Source organism: Coffea eugenioides, chromosome 5 (assembly GCF_003713205.1).
Source record: "Coffea eugenioides isolate CCC68of chromosome 5, Ceug_1.0, whole genome shotgun sequence".
Taxonomy (NCBI): domain Eukaryota; kingdom Viridiplantae; phylum Streptophyta; class Magnoliopsida; order Gentianales; family Rubiaceae; genus Coffea; species Coffea eugenioides.
In genome coordinates, this window is record NC_040039.1 from 36,271,565 (window position 1) to 36,292,069 (window position 20,505).

The 20,505-nt window shown below is 36.0% G+C and overlaps 1 protein-coding gene and 1 non-coding gene across 2 annotated transcripts; both read left to right on the forward strand.

Annotated features, from left to right (window-relative positions):
• Positions 1-4,560: 4,560 nt before the first annotated feature.
• LOC113771495 (expansin-A13-like) lies at positions 4,561-13,979 on the forward strand. The gene is made up of 3 exons (XM_027316073.1): positions 4,561-4,580; positions 4,904-4,997; positions 13,554-13,979. Exons 1-3 carry the CDS (start codon positions 4,561-4,563, stop codon positions 13,977-13,979), a joined length of 540 nt encoding a protein of 179 aa, XP_027171874.1.
• Positions 13,980-20,008: 6,029 nt separating this feature from the next.
• LOC113772622 lies at positions 20,009-20,115 on the forward strand. The gene has a single exon (XR_003468591.1). It is a non-coding gene; the product is annotated as a small nucleolar RNA R71 (small nucleolar RNA).
• The last annotated feature ends 390 nt before the right edge of the window (positions 20,116-20,505 follow it).

A 20,505-nucleotide genomic window follows, 5' to 3' on the forward strand; every position in this document is an offset into this window, starting at 1 on the left:
TAAATTGATATTCAGATTATTACACATTTCTTTCATAGTTCCTTCAATGCTTTTGACTGTTTCATCTTCATTGTCATCAATAAATTTATTATCGTTATTCATGACTAATATTGTACCAGTAGTTGTATTACTAGTGGGGTAACCAATTGCAGTTGCATTTGTCTTTGCCTTGAAACATAGCGCTTCATTTGCTTGATATTGGGGTCGATTATTGGAGCCACTGCTGGATGCATAATTCAGGAATGAATTTTGTTGAAAAAGAACTTGTAGCAACCCACCTTTGTTCCTAACTTTGGTGTTGATCTGAGTGGTGTTGTTATGAGTGAAGTAGACGGGAATGTACTGAGGCCTCTAGTAGTGATGTTGTAGATTTAGTTTGGCGGTAATCTCGTGCAACTTATGTGTTGCTACCCAGTGCAACTTATGTACTGCTGATTTTTTATTTTTCCTTTTATTTTCATTTCCTTTTTCTTTTTCCCCTTCTTTTCTCTCCTTCTACCTTCCCCTTTCAATCCCTACTCTAACTATTGCCGGCCACCGGCGTCCGTGGCTTCCTTCTAGCACCTCTTTCGAGCCAATGCAACCTCTCCTCCTGTTTTTTTTGCCTCTTTGCTCCCACTTTCCTCTTCTTCTCCTTTCCTCCTACATTCCTTTACCCCTCCTCCTTCTTCCCCATTCCCCCACCTTTCCCTCTCCTTCTCCTCCGCCCTACCCTTCCCCGTCTCTTACTCCCATTCCTTGCAACCCTCACCTTCTCCATTGTCTGATTTGAACCAAATCCAGTTGAATCTGGTCCATATGACAAATCTAAAAAAGGAGGAATAGAGGAGTCAGATCTGGTCCAGATTGCAGTTCAAAAGAGAAAGGAGAAAAGATAGAGATAAAGAGAGAGAGAGAGAGAGGGGATCCAGTGCCAAGTGAGGGCCCGCAATCCAGTTAGCCAAGGAGAAAAGGGAATGTGAGTGCAGAATATTTAGCCAAGGAGAGCTTGCTTCATAAACCGGGAGTGGAATCAATCTCCTCTTGAGTGGATGGATTAGAAAATTTTTTAATTATGATATAATTAGGGTGTCGACTCCTACTTAATTTTTGTGTAATAGGCCTTGAGGCCCCCCAATGTGCACAAAAATAAATAAATAGATAAACCGACATACAAGACAAGTAAGCAAAATAGAAATAAACACATTGACAAGAAGCAAATATATTAGACAAACATGCATATATATAGATATGTTTCTCTTTCTCTCCCTATTTCTCTCTAAAAATATATGGACAATAATAATATTTTCAATTATATGAACATGGCTACTAGCTAATCGCTATTAGCATAGCACTACTTGTTTTTTTTACTTCATAATTAATTATGTATACATAGTATCATAATATGCTATATACTATATTAAAACCTATTTAATATTTCATGCTGTTTAGTACCAAAGGCAGTAGATTTCATCCCAACCTTTGGTATCTTCGAAGTTGCCATCGAGGATCTCTGGATCATTCATAGTATTCTGAAAAGGGGAAGTAACTTGAGTTTTAGTCCAAATGGAAGAGTCGTCTGTCTCTAGCAAATTAACATTCATGTTATTCCACACTCCTTTCATTTTTCGTTCCTCACTTTTGACTGCCTCATTTTCATTGCCGTTAATAATAATAAACACATAGACAAGAAACAAATATATTAAACGAACAAGCATATACATACTTATACGTTCTCTCTTTCCCTCCATATACCTTTTTAAAAATATATGGACAATAATAGTATTTCTAAACATATGAAGACGGCTAACTACTACGAGCCGCCATTAATATGGCACAACAATTTTACTCACATATAATTAATTATATGCATACATAGTAAATAATGTGATATATATCACTATATTACATTATATTAAAACCTATATAGTATTCCATGCACTTCAGTTCCAGGGGTAGTTGATTCCAACTTATCCTTCGCTATCCTCATAGTTACCATAAAAGATCCATGGATCACTTAGAAACTTGAAAAAGGGGAGCTTGAGCTTTAACTCAAATGAAAGAGTCATCTATCTTTAACAAATTGATATTCAAATTATTGCACACTTCTTCTATAGTTCCTTCCTCACTTTTGACTGCCTCATCTCCATTGTCATCAATAATTTTGTTATCGTTATTCATGACTGATGTTGTACCAGTAGTTGTACTACCAGTGGGGTAACCAATTGCAGTTGCATTTGGCTTTGTCTTGAAACACAACACTTCATTTGCTTGGTATTGGGATAGGTCGTTGGAGCAACTGTTGGATGCATAATTCAGGAACGAATTTTGTTGAAAAGGAACCTGTAGCAACCCACCTTTGTTATAAGGCACTAGTGTTGATCAGAGTGGTGTTGTTATGAGTGAAGTAGATGGGAATGTACTGAGGTCTCTGGTAGAGATGTTGTAGGTTTAGTTTGGCGGCAGTCCCGTGCAACTTATGTGTTGCTACCCTGTGCAACTTATGTACTGCTAATTTTTTTTTTTTAATTTTTCCTTTTCTTTTCTTTTCTATTCCTTTTCCTTTTTCCCCTTCTTTCCTCTCCTTCTACCTTCCCTCTTCAATCCCTACTCTAACCATTGCCGACCACTGGTGTCCGTGGCTTCCTTCCAACACTCATCCTTTTTTTTTCCCTCTTTGCTCCCACTTTCCTCTTCTCCTCCTTTTCTCTTGCCCTCCTCTACCCCTCCTTCTTCTTCCTCATTCCCCCACCGTCCTCTCTCCTTCTTCTCCATCCTACCCTTCCACTTCTTTTCCTCCCATCCCTCGTAATCCTCACCCACTCCCCTATCTGATTTGAATCAAATTTATTGAATCCGGTCCAGATCACAAATCTACAAAATGTGGAATAGAGGAGTCAGATCTGATCCAGATTGCAGTTCAAAAGATGAAGGAGAAAAGGTAGAGGCAGAGAGAGAGAGAGAGGTAGTGCCAAGTGAGGATCCGCAATCTAGTTAGTCAAGAATAAAAGGGACGCGAGTGCAGAATATTTAGCCAAGGAGAGCTTGCTTCATAAACCAAGAGTGGAATAGTTGCTGTCTCGAGTGGATTAGCTCAGGAAATTTTTTTAATTATGATGTAATTAGGGTATCGACTCCTGCTTAGTTTTTGTGTAATGGGCCTTTAGGCCTCCAATGTATCCAAATAAAAATAGATAAATAAACCTACATACAAGACAAGCAAGCAAAATAGAAATAAACACATTAACATGACGCAAATATATTAAACAAACTTGCATATATGTATATATATATGTTTCTCTTTCTCTCCCTATTTCTCTCTAAAAATATATGGACAATAATAATATTTCCGATTATATGAACACGACTACTAGTGAACCACCATTAGTATAGCACTTCTTGTATATTTACTTTATACTTAATTATGTATACATAGTATAATAATATGCTATATATTATATTAAAATCTATTTAGTATTCCATGAAGTTTAGTACCAAGGGTAGTTGATTCCATCCCAACCTTTGCTATCTTCAAAGTTGCCATCGAGGATCTAGGGATCATTCATAATAGTCCAAGAAACAAATATATTAAACGAACAAACATATACATACATATATGTTCTCTCTTTCTTTCCCTATACCTTTTTAAAAATATATGGACAATAATAATGTTTCTAAATATATGAAGACGGCAAACTACTAGCAAGCCGCGAGTAGTATGGCACAACATGTTTACTCACCCTATAATTAATTATATACATACGTAGTAAATAATGTGATATATATATATCACTATATTACACTATATTAAAACCTACTTAGTATTTCGTGCACTTTAGTTCCAGGGGTAGTTGATTCCAACTTAGCCTTTGCTATTCTTGTAGCTGCCATAAAAGATCCCTAGACCACTCATAGAAACTTGAAAGAGGGAAGCAACTTGAGCTTTAACCCAAATGAAAGAGTCATCTATCTCTAGCAAATTGATATTTAGATTTTTGTGCACGTCTTCCATAGTTCCTTCCTCGCTTTTGACTGCCTCATTTCCATTGTCATTAATAATGTTGTTATCGTTATTCATGACAAATGTTATACCAGCAGTTGTACTACCAGCGGGGTAACCCATTGCAGTTGCATTTGGCTTTATCTTGAAATACAATGCTTCATTTGCTTGATATTGGGGAAGATTGTTGGAGCTACTGCTGGATGCATAATTCAGAAACAAATTTTATTGAAAAGAAACTTGTCACAACCCACCTTAATTTCTGCCACCGGTGTTGAATAGAGTGGTGGTGTTGAGAGTGAAGTAGACGGAAATGTACTGAGGCCTCTAATAGAGATGTGGTAGGTTTAGTTTGGCAGCTGTCCCGTGAAACTTTTATGTTGCTGCCCCGTGCAACTTATGTGTTGCTGATTATTCATTTTTATTTTTCTTTTCCTTTCTTTTCCTTTTCATTTGCCCCCTTCTTTCCTTTTTTTATATATATATCATCTAAAATAATAGATTTGGATTATTGAGACTATGATAGTTCTACTTTATTTTGTTGTAGGCCTTAAAAGTTCATTGGTTACATAGTAAAAGACATGGTTGCCTATGTTACATTGTAAGGAATTAAGCAGGTACACACAGTAGAATATCCAAATGCTTTGATTCTTTTAAATATATAGAAATTCTTTTGCAGCAGTTCAAAGAAAGTGACAGTTTCATTAAAATGCTCAGTTTCAATCATTTGTGAGGAAAGCAAATTGATAGGAAGTTTGTAGGCTCAAAAGAACGAGCTAGCAGCTATTTAGGCCTTGGCTTTTGATAAGATGGAGTTTTGTTCCAAAATCGCAGGGCTAGGTAATTATTTTAAATTTTTTTTAAAATATTGATCAACACTATACTCATGCTTGATGCTTAACAAACTTAATTTTTCTGATGCAGGACCAAGTCCAAGAATACTGAGATGGAATGTGAGAGGTTAAAGCAAGAGTGCGAATCTCTCAGTGACGAAAACTACAAGCTCAGGGAAGAAATGGCAATGGAAGGCCTTAGCAATTACTGAGAAAAGGGCATTTTCTGCTCATGGTATCCTAGATTCTATACTAGTGCTTCCAACATGTGATCGAGTAGTTCTTAACAAAACAAGACGTGCAATGTCAAAGTGGTCCAAAATCCCAAAATAAAGCATGTATAGTGTTTACAAGAATTTGGGGTTAAATATGATTGAAAGAGTTCCTTATGTCTACTGATTTTTGTGTTTTACTTTTTTGCATATATATTTTCATTGAGTGAGAAAGATCTGTCAAACTCCAAAAAGATGTAACCACAAAAAGAAATGGCAGTGATACATGAAGCAAATGTTACTCTTATAAGGCTTTTTGATGATATGTTTGAAACAAGTAATATGGGCTCATTTTTTATTCTATATCTTTATGAACAGAATACAAGAACTGTCCTTACGCTAATTAATAGTTTAGAAGTACAATTGTGTTTATAAGAAAAATGGATCTTGATTTTGAAATTTATTCTCTTCTTGTCACGCTCATTGCACGAAAATTGCTCTCCATCCACTACAAGAAAAAAGGTCATTAGTGACAACATTTCTTTGTGACGACAAAAAGTCGTCACAAAATGAGGTTGTTTAGTCACGACTTTGAAGGTTGTCACAATTGACTCAAAGCAACTGAGTTTTCAGTGACAACCTTTAATTGTCGTCACAAAACTACTTCGCGCCATGGGACTTGGAAGGCGCGAGTTTTGCGATAGTGACGACTTGATAAAAGTTGTCAGTAATTCTACCACTTTCTTTGACAACTTTTCATTGTTGTCACTGTTTATGTTTATTGACGACCAATTTTTGTCAGTAAAACTATAGTGTAGTTAGTGACAACATAAGTATCATCACTAACTTGAACATCTCTAATGCATTTATTTAATTGTGAGCCTCAATATTAATTTAATTTTTTTTAAAATTTGATGATTTATTAACTATGACTTTATTTAATTGTGAGCCTCAATATTAATTTAATTTTTTTTAAAATTTGATGATTTATTAAACTAGTCAGAGTTACTTAAATATTAATTTAATTTTTTTAAAATTTGATAATTTATTAAACTAGTCATAGTTACTCAATAAGTTTTTAACTGAAAAAAATTAATGAAAGTTTTTAATTAGAACAACTATATAAACTATTACAATTAGAACTCAAGGCCTCTAAATTCAAATACCTTAATTTTGGGTACTGTCAATGCCTCCTTGACATCTAATTGGTCGAATGTTGAAACTCATTAAGTACAAATTCATTTTGATGAAAAGCGGAATTAGTTGTGTTATATAAGTTAATTAATGAAATCAGGACTACTAATTACTGCAATTCCTTCAAATTTAATGTTGATTTGCTAAAAGTCAAAACGAATACATATTTTTCTTACAAATCAATACGTATACTATAGTTTCGTGCAAGTTTACATTCATGATTCTTCAATATAAAACATCTAAAAAAATATAGTACTATTAGACAAAACTAACAAAATTTTCTAGAAACTGATAGAAAGTTCTTAACACATAATTAAGATTTTTCTTTTTTCATGTTTAAAAATAATGAATTATTTCTTAAAATAATATGAAAGTAGATTCCCGATCTAGTATACTTAATTAAAATGTTTAATTTAATACAAAGAAAATAACCTTTCTTTGAGAATCTAAATAAAAAGATAAAACTAAAAATTGGATCAAATTTTTCGTTCAAAATGAAAAAGAAACAGCGGGAATTGAAAATTGGTGGAGGCATTCTTTAAAAAGCAAATTTCAAAATGAAAGAGTACAAGTCTACCACTTTTGGGCTAAGTCTGATACACTTCTAATTCTCACATTTTCACTCGCTGGCCTTCTCACTGTCTCTCTCGGTCTCTCTCTCACTTCGACCCCTCTCAATTTCTTTCTCACTAATGCTCGAGCATTCCTCCTTATTGGGCTACTGATTTTGATATGTTTCCTCAGAGCATGTGCTGTAAAAAGGCAAGTTTCTCTCTTCTTGCTTAGTAATCAATTTCCCCCAATTTTTATTGACCCGATTTTGTGTTCCCAACATTCAATTTTTGGGTAAATTCTCTTCTTCTCTATCATTTGTCTAGTTTCCCCAAAGTTTCTTACCCTAATTAACAATCACCATCATTTGCAATCACCTTTTCTACCCTACTTAGATGATCAATTGTTTCAATTTCTCCCCAAATTTTATTGCCCTAATTTTTTTAAAAAAAAAATTTCTGCCCGGACAAGGAGGGCATCCCCCGGACCAGCAGCACCTCATCTTCACTGGCAAGCAGCTCGAGGACAGCCGCACCCTAGTCGACTACAACATCCAGAAGGAGTCAGCCCTCCACCTCGACGACGGTGGCGCCAAGAAGCGCAAGAAGAACACCTGCACCAAGCCGGCGGTGACTGAGGGAAATTCTCCCCCCCCCTTTTTATAAACTTTATTGTTACTAGTCTAATTGAACATTAGCAGCATGTTCTTATTTTGAAGATTTTGTTCTTTATTGGGTTTGATATATTATTCTCTGAAACCGTTGGATTTTGCTTTCTAAAAAAATTTAGATTGTATGTTTCTTTAAGATTTTATCAAATTCTTGGTTATTCTATTTTCAAGCGCTTGGTTTATTTTATTTTTTGGTTTTAATTTCACATTAAACTGCAAAGCGTCCCCTTTTCAGCAATTCCTGGTATGTGTTCAAAGCGTCCCCTTTTCAGTTTTACTTAAAGCGTCTACAAATCATCATTGTGGTGTTGTTTGTAGAGCTAAATGCATTACAATTAAGGTAGTATTGTGGTGTTGTTTGTAGAGCTAAATGCATTACAATTAAGGTAGTAAGAGTAAATTCTACAGATTTGAATGCTTTTCAAAAGCAACATTTTTTTCACTTCAAAATTCAACTCGTTTAGATCCATGCACTTAGTCTGGTTCAAAAGCAGCCTTGAATGTTTCTTGAATTGAGGTGATTGAAATATGTCTGTCAAGACTTCAAGCTCTTTCCTAATGTTTTCCTGTTGGAAGTGCTCTATCTTTGTGTAAATGTGCACACTCACAAATCGACTCTCATTTCCTTTGTTTCCATTTATTTATTTTTTTAGAAACCTGGACAAGTTGCTCCAAATCATTGCATTTGTACTTTGCCTTAAAAGCTGTATATTAGCTATGGATGTAGTCCTGCAAGTTGAGATACTGTAGACTTTTTTTTTCTGCTAACTTATAAATTCATTCTAGAACACAAACCTCTAAGGTTGCATCTCAAGTCTAAGGTGTTGCATCTGGTGACTGAGAAATCTGGTGATAGAGTTCTAAGGCTGCATCTCAAGTCTACTTAAGGACTTGTACTAGTATCATTTTGGAAGAGCTTGGTAAGAGGACCAAAACTCATCAATTAGTTTTGATGTGAAAAAAGATCTTCCTCCGTAAAAATTCATGAACTAGGAATGTTATTAGAACAGCATGGACAGCTTCTTATGGTATGTTTTGAGAGTCCATGATTCTCCAGAATATACTTGTTAGCCTTACTTGTGCTGAATTTCACATGTTTCACTATTTTTTAAGGGCAAAGGTGCTTTGGCCAAAATGTTTTGCTTGCAAATGTGTTGACCACATTTACTTCTCTGCCTAGTATGTTCCTTTTGTTAAGTTTACAAGGGAGAGGTCAATCCTCTTAAACAGAAACAAAACATAGGGTCGCAGCCCCTAAAATATTTGCACCACGCAATTCACTAAGTTCCTGTGGCGGTTCTGTTATAATCTGCATCCCAGATTCTTTGTTGACACTACTTTTAGCTAGCTAGTCTGCACACTTACTTCTTTCTCCAAACATGTTGTAGCCAGGATTCCCGATCCCTGCTTAAAACATTCCTGATCTGACATATTAGATTGTATAGTGGTGAGTCCTGTCCTGCTCCTTGTATTAGTTCGAAAGCTGCCTTGCAATTCGTGTCCAGAATCACTCTTCTTTCTCCAGAGTTCCAAGCCATTTTTATCCTTTTGAGTACTCCCCACAGCTCTGCTAAGTGCTATCATATTATCTATTAGCCCAATATTCACTATAAAACCTGTTTTCCATCTCCCCCAGCTATCTATATGTCCCTTTTCAAATTAATATGGCTTTGCCTCTTCTACTTGGAATAATGCTAAATTGAGAAGTGTACATCTTGCCACAGTTAATTGCTAATTATTGATAGTTTCACGTCTTACATGGTAGTTTGTTCTCCATATAGCATTATTTTATACTGTATAATCACAAACTTTTTGCTGGATGTAGGTTGGATTTTCTGTTAACGGAGTAATAATACTAACTTTTATGTGGGTTTTGAAGGCATTCCTTGAGGTAATACCTTTTCTTTTCACATGAATGGTTCCCATTTTTGGTGCCATTCTTGAAGTAAATTTCACTGTGAATGTTTTGCAATGTCCCGCCACTTGCCTAACTCACTAGTTTGATTGGAATACAATATTAAGGGGTGCTGGTTTTCTATGGAATTAATGTACCATGACAAACAGCAAAAGTAATTTCAAAGATCTAGAACAAGAAAGTTGTTATTTGCTTTTAAATGGCAAAGAAACATTCTAGTTATGTTGGTACACATTGGTCCTACTTGACACCTTATATCATGATCGACATTACTTTGGTTATCATACTTGACACCTTGTATCCTCTGTGATGCATTAGTTTGGATTGTTTTGGTTTAGTTTAGTTTAGTTTATTTGAATGTTTTAGCTAAGCAAGTGAACTGAAGTTGCTTTTCCTAGTATCTAATTTCCTTCAACATTAGTTATACTATCTAATTTCTGGCGGACAGATAATGTCTTTTGTTAATTCGTTTGTCTGCAAGATGAATTAATATGCACAAGAGGCAAAAGAGGAAGAGATTTCATCTCATCTAGAGGTGGTAAATGGGGCATAATTTTCTCTGGAAGGTTGTAATCTATAACACCCAATACTGATTGGTTGAGTTTAAAGTCATAAATTCAAATAGATCGCCATGGTAGAGTATTAAAGGGAAGTTGAACATTCACGAGCAAAACTTTTGAATTTAATAATTTGCATCGTTAAAGCTACACCTAGCATCAAATTGGAAATTTATAGCTAAGGATTGGCAATGTAGGAGGGATAATTTATGAAAATTTGGACAGAATGTGATATTCCTCCCCCTTCAACTTCCTTAGTTCGTATAAATGTGGATAATTTATTAGTGATGCACGTTATATGCACGTAATATATTTAGAGCCTTCAATTCTTTCTCATTCAAGTTGTATTTTTTTAGGGTTAATTACATTTACCTCTCTTGAGGTTTAACCAAACTACCTAATAGTCCTGGTAATTTGGATAAATAACATATACCTTCCTTGGCAATAACTCTGTTAGCATCCTACTGTTAACTATGGTCAAATGGCTATATTATCCTCCATACAAATGCTTTAATAAAAAACTTTAAAAAAAATGCAAAACAAAAAAACAAAACATAAATAAAATACAATCCTTGTGTAGCGTAGAAATTTAATAAAAATAGGTAATCAAAAAAATCATCAGATAAAGGTAAATGAAGAAAGAAACAGTTGGACCTCATCCATAATCTCCATCCTCTCCATTCTCAATTGCTATCTTTTTTCTACTGCCGTAAATGCCCCCACTGCCATCTCTTTCACGTACCACTGATTTGGGTTTTTAAAACTTTCCTACTTCCACCTTCATCTGTATGCACCTTCTCCATTTGAAAGCTAATTAGAAAAAAAAAATATCTATTGGATTTGCCACAAATTTGAGATCTAATGGCTAAAAAACTTGTTCATGCTCATACTCTAGATTGTACAATCTATGATATTTGTAGTCGAATTCCTCTATTTATTTTAATAGTTGGGGTGGATCTAAAATTGGACTATGTTCCTAATAAGCATTGCGTATTTATCGGATTGATGAACTTTAGATGGAAAGTTCATAGGACTGTGGTAGCCTTTTGACGGGTTTTTATTATAAGTGCAAGTTTAATTCCGATTTTATATCCGTTTGTCTGCAAGTATACAGGTCAATCAAGTAGTATAGGGTATGTATCGGGTCAATCCCATGAGAAGCAATGTCTACCAGTACTAGGTCCTTATTTCCTCTATTATTTAGACTTATAATGAGATTGAGCAGAAAAATTATATTTGCTACTGTCTATAATCTGATTTAATAAATGCAAGATACAATTGGAGAAAATTCACTAAAGACTTGAATCCAGGGATATAGATTCCACTTATGACACAAAAGATCCAATTAAATGAATTTAACACTTGCTACTACTCTTGTTTAACCAGATATTCATTTCCAAAATTGCCAAAATCTCATTCTCATGATAATAATGGTCTAGAACAACCTAGTTTTCCCTAATCTCTTGGTGAATAACTAAAACTGCTCTTGTTCATGCATGAAATGTAGATTTAATCCACTTGAATATATTTCTATTCTCATGAACCTACAACTCAAGCTCTACTCATGTTATTCCATTGTGATTACCAATTCTCATTGAGTAATAACAACTATAAACCTGCTATTTATGATCAAACAATAACAAGTAATCAAAATGCACAAGAAGACAAGTTAATACAAGGTACAACAAGTGTAAATCTCATTCAATTCATATCACTTTCATCTACTCCCTAGATATAGAAATTTAGCTACTCATGGATGATATAATCAAACTAATAACTTCATTAATGGAAAACATGACAAGTTACAAGTATAAGAAGGATAAAGAAAAGCTTAGCCAAGTTAATGATGAAACCATCCAAATTCTGCTATGACTTGCACTAGATGATTACAAGATGAAGCCTCCAAGTGCACTTTTGCAAGTTTTTTTTCTAGCTAGAGAAAAATGTCTACTAGAAAGAATGCTAGCTACGTATGATGATCTCCCACCTCTCTTTGGTTGCTCTGCATAAAAGCTGGTGGAAAGTTCTCTTTTTCTCCCCTCATGATTCCAAAATCCCAAATTTGTTAAGAAAGTCAAAAGAAATGTTGTTTTGACTTGACAATAAATCATATTGTCCTTCTTTTTGTTTCAGAAACATGTGCCACCGAATTTTCTCACCAAAGATAGCTGGAAAGTAGTGTGAAAAGTAAGAAAATTGGTTGTGCCACTTGCAGAGGAGAGATGCAGATCCGAGCCCTAGATCCGAGGGGTTCAATACGATCCGAGCTCGGATCATGGCTGATCCGAGGCCTATCTCAAATGGATCCGAGGTCGGTTCGAGTGACCTCGGATCCACTACTCCAGAAATACAGACGAAGGCTCGAATCACTCTTGTTACACATGGATCCGAGCTCTGATCCTTGTGATCAATTTCCAGTTTTTCAATTCCTTCCATTTTTCTTCATTTTTGCTCCTAATTTCTTTTGTACTTTATCCTCCAAATGATCCTTGCTTTTCTTTATCTCGTACATGAATTTCACATATCAATATCCTTCAAAATATCACAGATTTAAAGCATTAATCCACTCATTTAGCAAGTTTTGATTACTCAAACAACACTTAAGCAATTTGTACCAAAAGGAGTTCCAATATGGCTTTAATCCTCTCAAAACATACCAAAAGTTTATGCCAAATTTGTACAAAATGTACATTAAATATTCACTTATCAAATTCCCCCACACTTGAATCATTGCTTGTCCTCAAGCAATTCACATATAATCAACTACAATGATTCAAGAGGTGAAACAATACATGTACTTTTGTCAAATTTAATTCCTCATGACTTGAAAATCAATTATTATGCCATTGTTCAAATTGCACTAAATACTGATAATATCAAGTAAAGGAGAGATAATTATACCCTAATTTAACAACTTAAACTTAATCTCTCACTCTAACCTAATTTTACAAGCAAGCAAACCACATAGTCAATTTATAGCCTTCCTCCTCCCATAACCATTTTTTTTCAAAATTTAACAACTAAGAGGGACTTATTGTTTTTACTTAAATAGTAAAATTGGTTTTTGACGCGAAGATCGACACTTTTAGGTGAAAATCCTCGATTACTCAACATTTCACTTATTTAAGTTGTTATCCATACTCTTAACTCAAGTACCTTTTTACGCGAAAATTGACATTTGTAGATGCCAACCCCCAGTTACTCGGCACGAGTATTATTGGAGTAGAACAAATATTATTATTATTATTATTATTATTATTATTATTATTATTATTATTATTATTATTATTATTATTATTATTATATTTTAACATAATAACTAGATATTCCCTCATTGAAAATCTATAAGAATAATTAAAAGAAGAGTATGGTTTCTTATTGACTATATCAATCACTTACTTATAAAATGAGCAAATTATCCGGTTGGCCATTAAACTTTTGCAATCGTCGAGTTTTGGTCACTCAACTATTAAAAATCTGGTTTTGACCACTAAAGTGCATAAAAGTGAGACGCGAGGCCATTCTGTTAGATTTAGCCGTTAACTTCATCAACGTGTCTGTTCGCACAATTTTCAATACAAAAGGCAGGGACAATTTAGGGCCTGAGAGTAGCATTCACGCTACTCTCCTCACTACCCCAGCTAGTCCGCTCCCACTACCACTACTCCCCTTCTTCCTCCTACACAGAGTGGAGATCCGCCAGAGCCACCTACTACGCCGCCGCGGAACCGGGAGACCCGGCTGGTAGGGCTTGTGGTTATGGGGACCTGGAGAAAATGGGATACGGGAAAGCTACAGCTGCACTCAGTACAGTCCTGTATGAAAAGGGTCAGATCTGTGGAGCTTGCTTTCAAGTTATGTGTGTTGAGGACCTGAGATGGTGTATTCCTGGGACTTCCATTATTGTTACTGCGACTAACTTTTGTGCTCCGAATTATAGGTTTGAAGCTGATGGTGGCGGACATTGTAATTTCCCTAATGCACATTTTGTACTTCCCATTGAAGCTTTTGAGAAAATTGCCACTTGGAAAGCTTCCAATATGCCCATTCAGTATCGCAGATATTGAGTTTGTGTGCTTATTCTTTAGCTGAATTCTCCTTTTCTTTCCTGCTGTTTTTTTTTCTCTGAGCTAGAGTTACTCGTGTAATGGTATATTTGTAGCTGCATCTATTTTTCAGGCATATTCTGTAAACAATTTTTTTTAATTTTATAAATAGTTGGTAAAGTAATCTTTATTAGCTTTATACAACAAGAAGTAGAAGGTATATTTTCAACTTCCTAAATTGACCCTGCCTTTTGTATTGGAAATCGTGCAAACGGACACATCGATGAAGTTAACGGCTAAATCTAACAGAATGGCCTCGCGTCTCGCTTTTATACATTTGAGTGGTCAAAACCAGACTTTTAATAGTTGAGTGACCAAAACTCGACGATCGCAAAAGTTTAGTGGCCAACCGGATAATTTGCTCCTTATAAAATTAAGCAATGAGGAGAAATCTTATTAAACATGTAAAATTATAGGCATAATTTTCCTTACTTAACCGGATATACTTTCTAAAATGCAAAAATCCTAATTGCATAATAACCAATTCTAGGTTAAATGAGGATTAAATCTTCCCAAAATACATATAACATTTCAACAAATGGAAGAATTAGACACTTCAAGTTAGCACAATTTGGCCCATAAAAGTGCAAATATTTGAGGTGTTTTGGCTATAATGAAATATTGGAAAAATTTTGAAAAAATTTTGACAGAGTTTCCCCTTATAAATGGACAAAACTCCCTGTCAACATTCCCAATTTCAAGAAAATTATCCTCATGCTAACATTTCTATGCCATAATCAAATAAAAACATGCACTTCAAGACACAATCAAGCCATAAGACAAAGTAATCCCTGCCACACTTAAAATTCACAATGTCTGTGACGCCCCCACTTCTCCCTAAGGCGAACCAAAGGGTATCCGCGGAACGCCTGCCTAACTCTCGCCAGGACTCAAGCAATTCCATTCAACTTATAGCCGGACCACACAATACAAGCCAATAATTTAGATACAATAAATGCGGAAGTATTCAAACTTAATAATAGTCACCCATTCTCCAAACCACACGTCAGAATACAGATTACATTTTGTCCAAAGGGTCACATCACGGGGTACCTATCAGCTTGCCACCCGCACGCGGGCATCCCCTACGGAGAGTTTCGCTTCGTGATTCTTCACGAACGAGAGGGCTCGGGGCTTTTCCAGACGAAGGACTTAAGGTCCCAACTGTCGGCATATGGCTCTGATACCAACTGTGATAGTTCTCAGGGTCACATTTCCATACCAAAAGTACAATTCCAAAACCAAAGGCATAACCAAAAGTAATAACAAGCCCTAAACAAAAGTACATCAAGAGGGCTTCTCCATTTTACCTCCGAGTTCAAACCTGTTAAGGAAAACAAATCTACAGGGTGAGCAAAACGCTCGTGAGGCCAAGAACACACATGCAGACACATAGTTCAGATAACAAACCCAAATACAATTCAGGTAATAGCTTGCAAGTAATTAATAACGCCGACAAAATGTAACCAGAAACAATTCAAGGATATGGAAGCTCTCAGGAGCTAAGTTCCACATTTGCCGATGTCATTTGTATATCTCCCCGTGATGACTCTCCGTCAACCGGGTTGATATTTTCATATCCGTAGTTCACCACTTACTTCTCATCCGTCCACCATACACCACTTCGGGCCCGCACGACATTTATAAGGCGATACTTTACGAGTATGCCAAGCGAGATCTCTCAATAGATCAAGCTTATCATGTGAATCTCATGGTTCACCGAGGTTCCCGACCAAGCCCATGCCGGCTCGAGTTCCAAGGTCGGCCTATGAGTTTGGGCGTCCCCCATGTATCATGTAAATGTCGAGGAGATTCACTCCATCGACGTATGCAATCATAGCATACCATTTCATGTATTCAAGCATTTGACATGTTTAAGCAAGCATTTCAAGTCATGTAAACCAGGCAAATCATGTTAGACATGAGTCATTCGTGCCAAATGAGAACGAGTGCGATTAAGTACACACTCGACTCCATTTTTTTCAAAATCAAATAGACTAAGCATGTAATCAGGTAAGTCAAGCATGAATCAAGACTTTAGAGTTCAAGTAGGCATACACTTGACACTCACCAGTTATGCAAGTAAGTAGGTTGGAGGGAGAGTTCAAACTTCCACGGTAGGGTCCTCTTGGAGGTCCTCGTGTGTGCCTGAACATCGAATAGTAGACAATTATTATAGGTCCCCAAGTGGTGAGAAAGATTGGGCTCGGGTAAGGTTCGGAAATATTTGAAAACTTCGTTTGACTTGTTTTTGAAGTTGGATTCTCAAAAGGGTGTAGGACTTAAGTGAAAATCGGATTATTATTCTTAAAATCATTGGTTGGAATTGAGTACGAGCGCAAGGATTGCAAAACGAACGAGCGAAATCGAAGGAGGGTTGGCCACGTCACAATCCGGCCGGATATCCGGCCGGATTTCTGGCCGGATTGGAGGCAGTGGCTAACCTCCCTTTTTTTTCAAATTTGACCACCAATCCGGCCGACAATCCGTCCAGAAACTGGCCGGATTCAAGGCCGGATTCTGGTAAAATTGTTCCTTCGCGGATTTCCTCTGAAATTCCAGAATTTTCGATTTTTGGTCAAATCTTTGAAAAATCATAACTTTCTTTCTACTAATCGAAACTTGATGAATTTGGTACCGTTGGAATCGTCTTCAAAAGTACTAAAAGTCCTTAGAAGACATCATTCCATGAATCTAAGTGGATGGTATTCAAAAAATGAGCCTAAAGTTGCTGTTCTAGATTACCAGGATTGAGCCGGGGTTGGTTTTTCGCTAACTTTGGAAATTCGGCAAAAATCAGTCGTTGTAAACCGGCCCTTGAAACTTATAACTCAATTAGAAGTACAAGTAAAGTTTTGGACAGAACAAGCGGCTCAAGAATCGGAGTTTCGAGCACCCAGATATGATAGCTCAAAGTTGGGAGAAATTCAAGACTGTTACAAAATTTCCAGATTTGGTTCTGACTTTGGACCTTTCATTAAGTGTCGAATCGGACTTGGATTGACACCAAATTTTGCAGTATAATACTCCCATATGAAAGGTATCTCTCTATCAAATTTCATGGAAAAATACCCTCGGAAGGGTGGTCATTCAATCAACCAAAGTTTGGAAAAATCCTTAAGGCAATCTGTCCAAAACTAAGGTTTTCAAAAACGAGGCAGTTGCCGTGTATTGATCATAACTCCCTCAATTTAACTCAGAATTGGAAATGGTTGATAGTGTTAGAAAATAGATTCATAGGGCTACAACTTCACAGAAGAAATCGTTTTAAGTTTCAGCATGAAACTGGTTCAAAATCAAGCCTAAATTTGCAGCATCATCAAATCATTTCGGCAGAACGGAGAAACAGGACAGTCGACTTCAGATGAATGGTGTGGCTCACACACACGAAACCAGAAGGTCCATTATACACCGTTGAAAACATGGGAACGTCTAGTTTCAAATGCCACTAACGGCACTTGATTTCGACATTGGAGTACGGAGTTATGGACGAAATACAAACACTGGTCTGGATTACGGCGAAACCGTTTTCCAGATTACTAGTTTTTGAAATAAATTCGTTTGATCAACCAAAACTCAATATTTTCCAACGAAATTTTGTACACAACTTCTGCAACATGTAATCAACATAATCAGGCCATTAAATCCTCAGTTTCTGCATTAAAATGACCGAACAGAACAGGGGTAAAATGGGAACTTTTTACTTCAAGAGTTCAACAACGTTTCTGTCCACAATACACCTTTAATCTACTTCCTTAAGCTCTAATTCAGCAATAAAACCATCATCAAACATCATCACAGCCATCAACCCAAAGTGGGAGTTCATAGAGCCCACGTTTCCAACAATACAAGCTACTAAAGTGAAGATTCCAACTCAAATGTATAGATCAACTTCCATAAGACAAGTTCAAGGTGCTTGACTAGTACCTACTTTGATGACTGGTTTGGACAGATTTTTCGGCCCCTTTGAAGCTTGAAGAAACCGTGGATAGCTCCTTCCTTTTGCAGCTAAGTTGCCGTCCAAGTGAAAAGCTAAATGAATGTGGAGATTGGTAAGAATCTATGGAAGTTTTGGTAAGGATTTGGATGAGTTTTGGAAGAAAGAAATGGTGAAGCCTCGGTTGTCTCTTGCTGTCTAGCCGTCCATGAAGCTTTGCAGAAATGAAATGAGATTGAAATGAAGCTGCGGTTTTGAAGCCTTTGCGTACGAAAGACGCTTGACGTCAAATCTTTTAATACGTCAAATCAATTATAACTAGTACCCTACGCGCGCGTTTTGTGTTCGATTTCTCTTACGTTTGTTGCACTAGTGCACTAAACCTCTAGGGTACTTACATTTATATAAATATTATCCATTCTTAATTGTCCCAAAATAATGGTCCAAAGTCCCTCAATTAAGCGCGCACGTGCAAACACGTATTTCTAATTTAGGCGCAATAAAAATTGAAACCTTTGAAAAATTCTTATAACGATTGTACCACTAGCTATCACTTGTATAATTAAACCTAAAATTGTCTATTTTAGGACCATTGTATAGGTCTCAAATTTTGAGTTTATTGTACTCCCAATTGGCTAAAGTGTTTAGACACGTTTTCACTTTTTCACTAAACAAGTTTCTAAGAAAATAATTTTTGAAACGAGATACTTTAAAAATATAACGAAACTACAAAACCATGTACTTAGGTCTAATAAGGATAGAAAATAATATTCGGGGCAAAAATCCAAATAGATAATTAATTGAGCCAAAATTAGGGGTTTTAACAATAATAATTTTACGAGTCCTCACGTGAATTGAGTATTAGTTCCTCCATTAACCTTTCTTAATCTATTATTGATCGTTCTTAATTCTTCAATATTAATACACTCCCTATTCAAGTATAGCCTAGAAAAACATGCACCCGTCGTTCCGGACTAATCAAATTTTCGAAAAGCGAATTTTTCAACAAAACGCTTTAAAATTATAAAGAGGCGTCATTCCATATAAATGGATTTAAAATGGTCGAAATAAATAATTCGAAGAAAATGAGTGAATAATCATTTAAATATTCCAATAATATTCTATAAAAATAAGAAAATTTTCGGGTTCTCACAATGTCCTCATTGTGAAAGAAGGAAAAAGAAACTAGTACTCCCCTATAAAGACTACATGATCATTTTGGCTTTCTTTCACTCCTTCAATTGCTTGCTCCTTGTCTTTTTCACCACCTGAATTTCCAAAATTAGGTCCCTCAACTGTTTTACCACTTCTAAGAGTGATTGCATTGACATGCTCTCTCGGATTCACTTCGATTTTACTCGGCAATTCACCAGAGTTTCTGTTGTTAATCACATTGGCAATTTGACCAATTTGAACCTCCAAGTTTCTATACATCCCAGTCAATTGGTCCAACCGCCCCTCAACTCTCTCGAATCTATCCAAAGTCACCTCAGCAAGCTTTTCCACTGCAATCTCCCAACCTGGTTTAGTTTCCAATTGTGGTTGCCTTGGTTGGAATCCCGGCTGATTGGTTGGCCTTGGTTGATTGCTTTGGTCTTTCCATCCAAAATTTGGATGATTTCTCCACCCCGAATTATAAGTGTTCGAGTAGGGGTTATTTTGAGCATTACGATTGTAATTGTTGACAAATTGTACCTGCTTAGAATCAACACATTCATTAGCATCATGTTCACCCTCCACATATAGAGCAACAAGCTACATGTGCATTAGATGAACTTGGACCAACTCTACCTTATCTACTTAGCAATTTCATCACATTATTCATTTGAGCACTCAACATATTGAGAGTGTCAATTTCTATCATACCTGCGTGACGTCTTATATTACCTCTTTCATTGGTCCATTGGTAGTTATTTGAGGCCATTTCTTCTATCAAATTCTGAGCTTTATGGGGTGATTTACCCATTAAAACTCCACCTGCAGCTGCATCAATCATAGCTTTAGTAGAAAAAGATAAATCATTATAGAAGGTTTTATGATTAACCAATCGGGCAGTCCATGATGTGGTCATTTCCGTAGCAAATCTCTAAACCTTTCCCATGCTTCATATAATGATTCACCTTCCAATTGGCTAAAACTAGTAATATCCATTTTTAACTTAGCAGTCTTCCCCCGCGGAAAATACTTATTCAAGAATGCTATTGATAAATCATCCCATGTGGTGAAAGTGTTAGGAGCATGAGAGTGTAACCAAATTTTAGCCTTATCTCTTAATGAAAATGGGAACAATCTTAGCCTTATAGCATCATCACTAACTCCATTCATTTTAATTGTATCACATATTTCCAAGAATGTAGCTAAGTGTGAGTTAGGATCTTCTACTGCATTACCTCCAAATTGAGATTGTTGAACCATTTGGATAACTGATGGTTTAATCTCAAAATTATTAGCATTTACCGTAGGCCTTGCTATGCTTGTTTGAGATCTTTGTGTCCCCGGTAGAGCAAAATCTCGTAGAGCTCACCTATTTGCTTCGTTTTCTGTCATCTC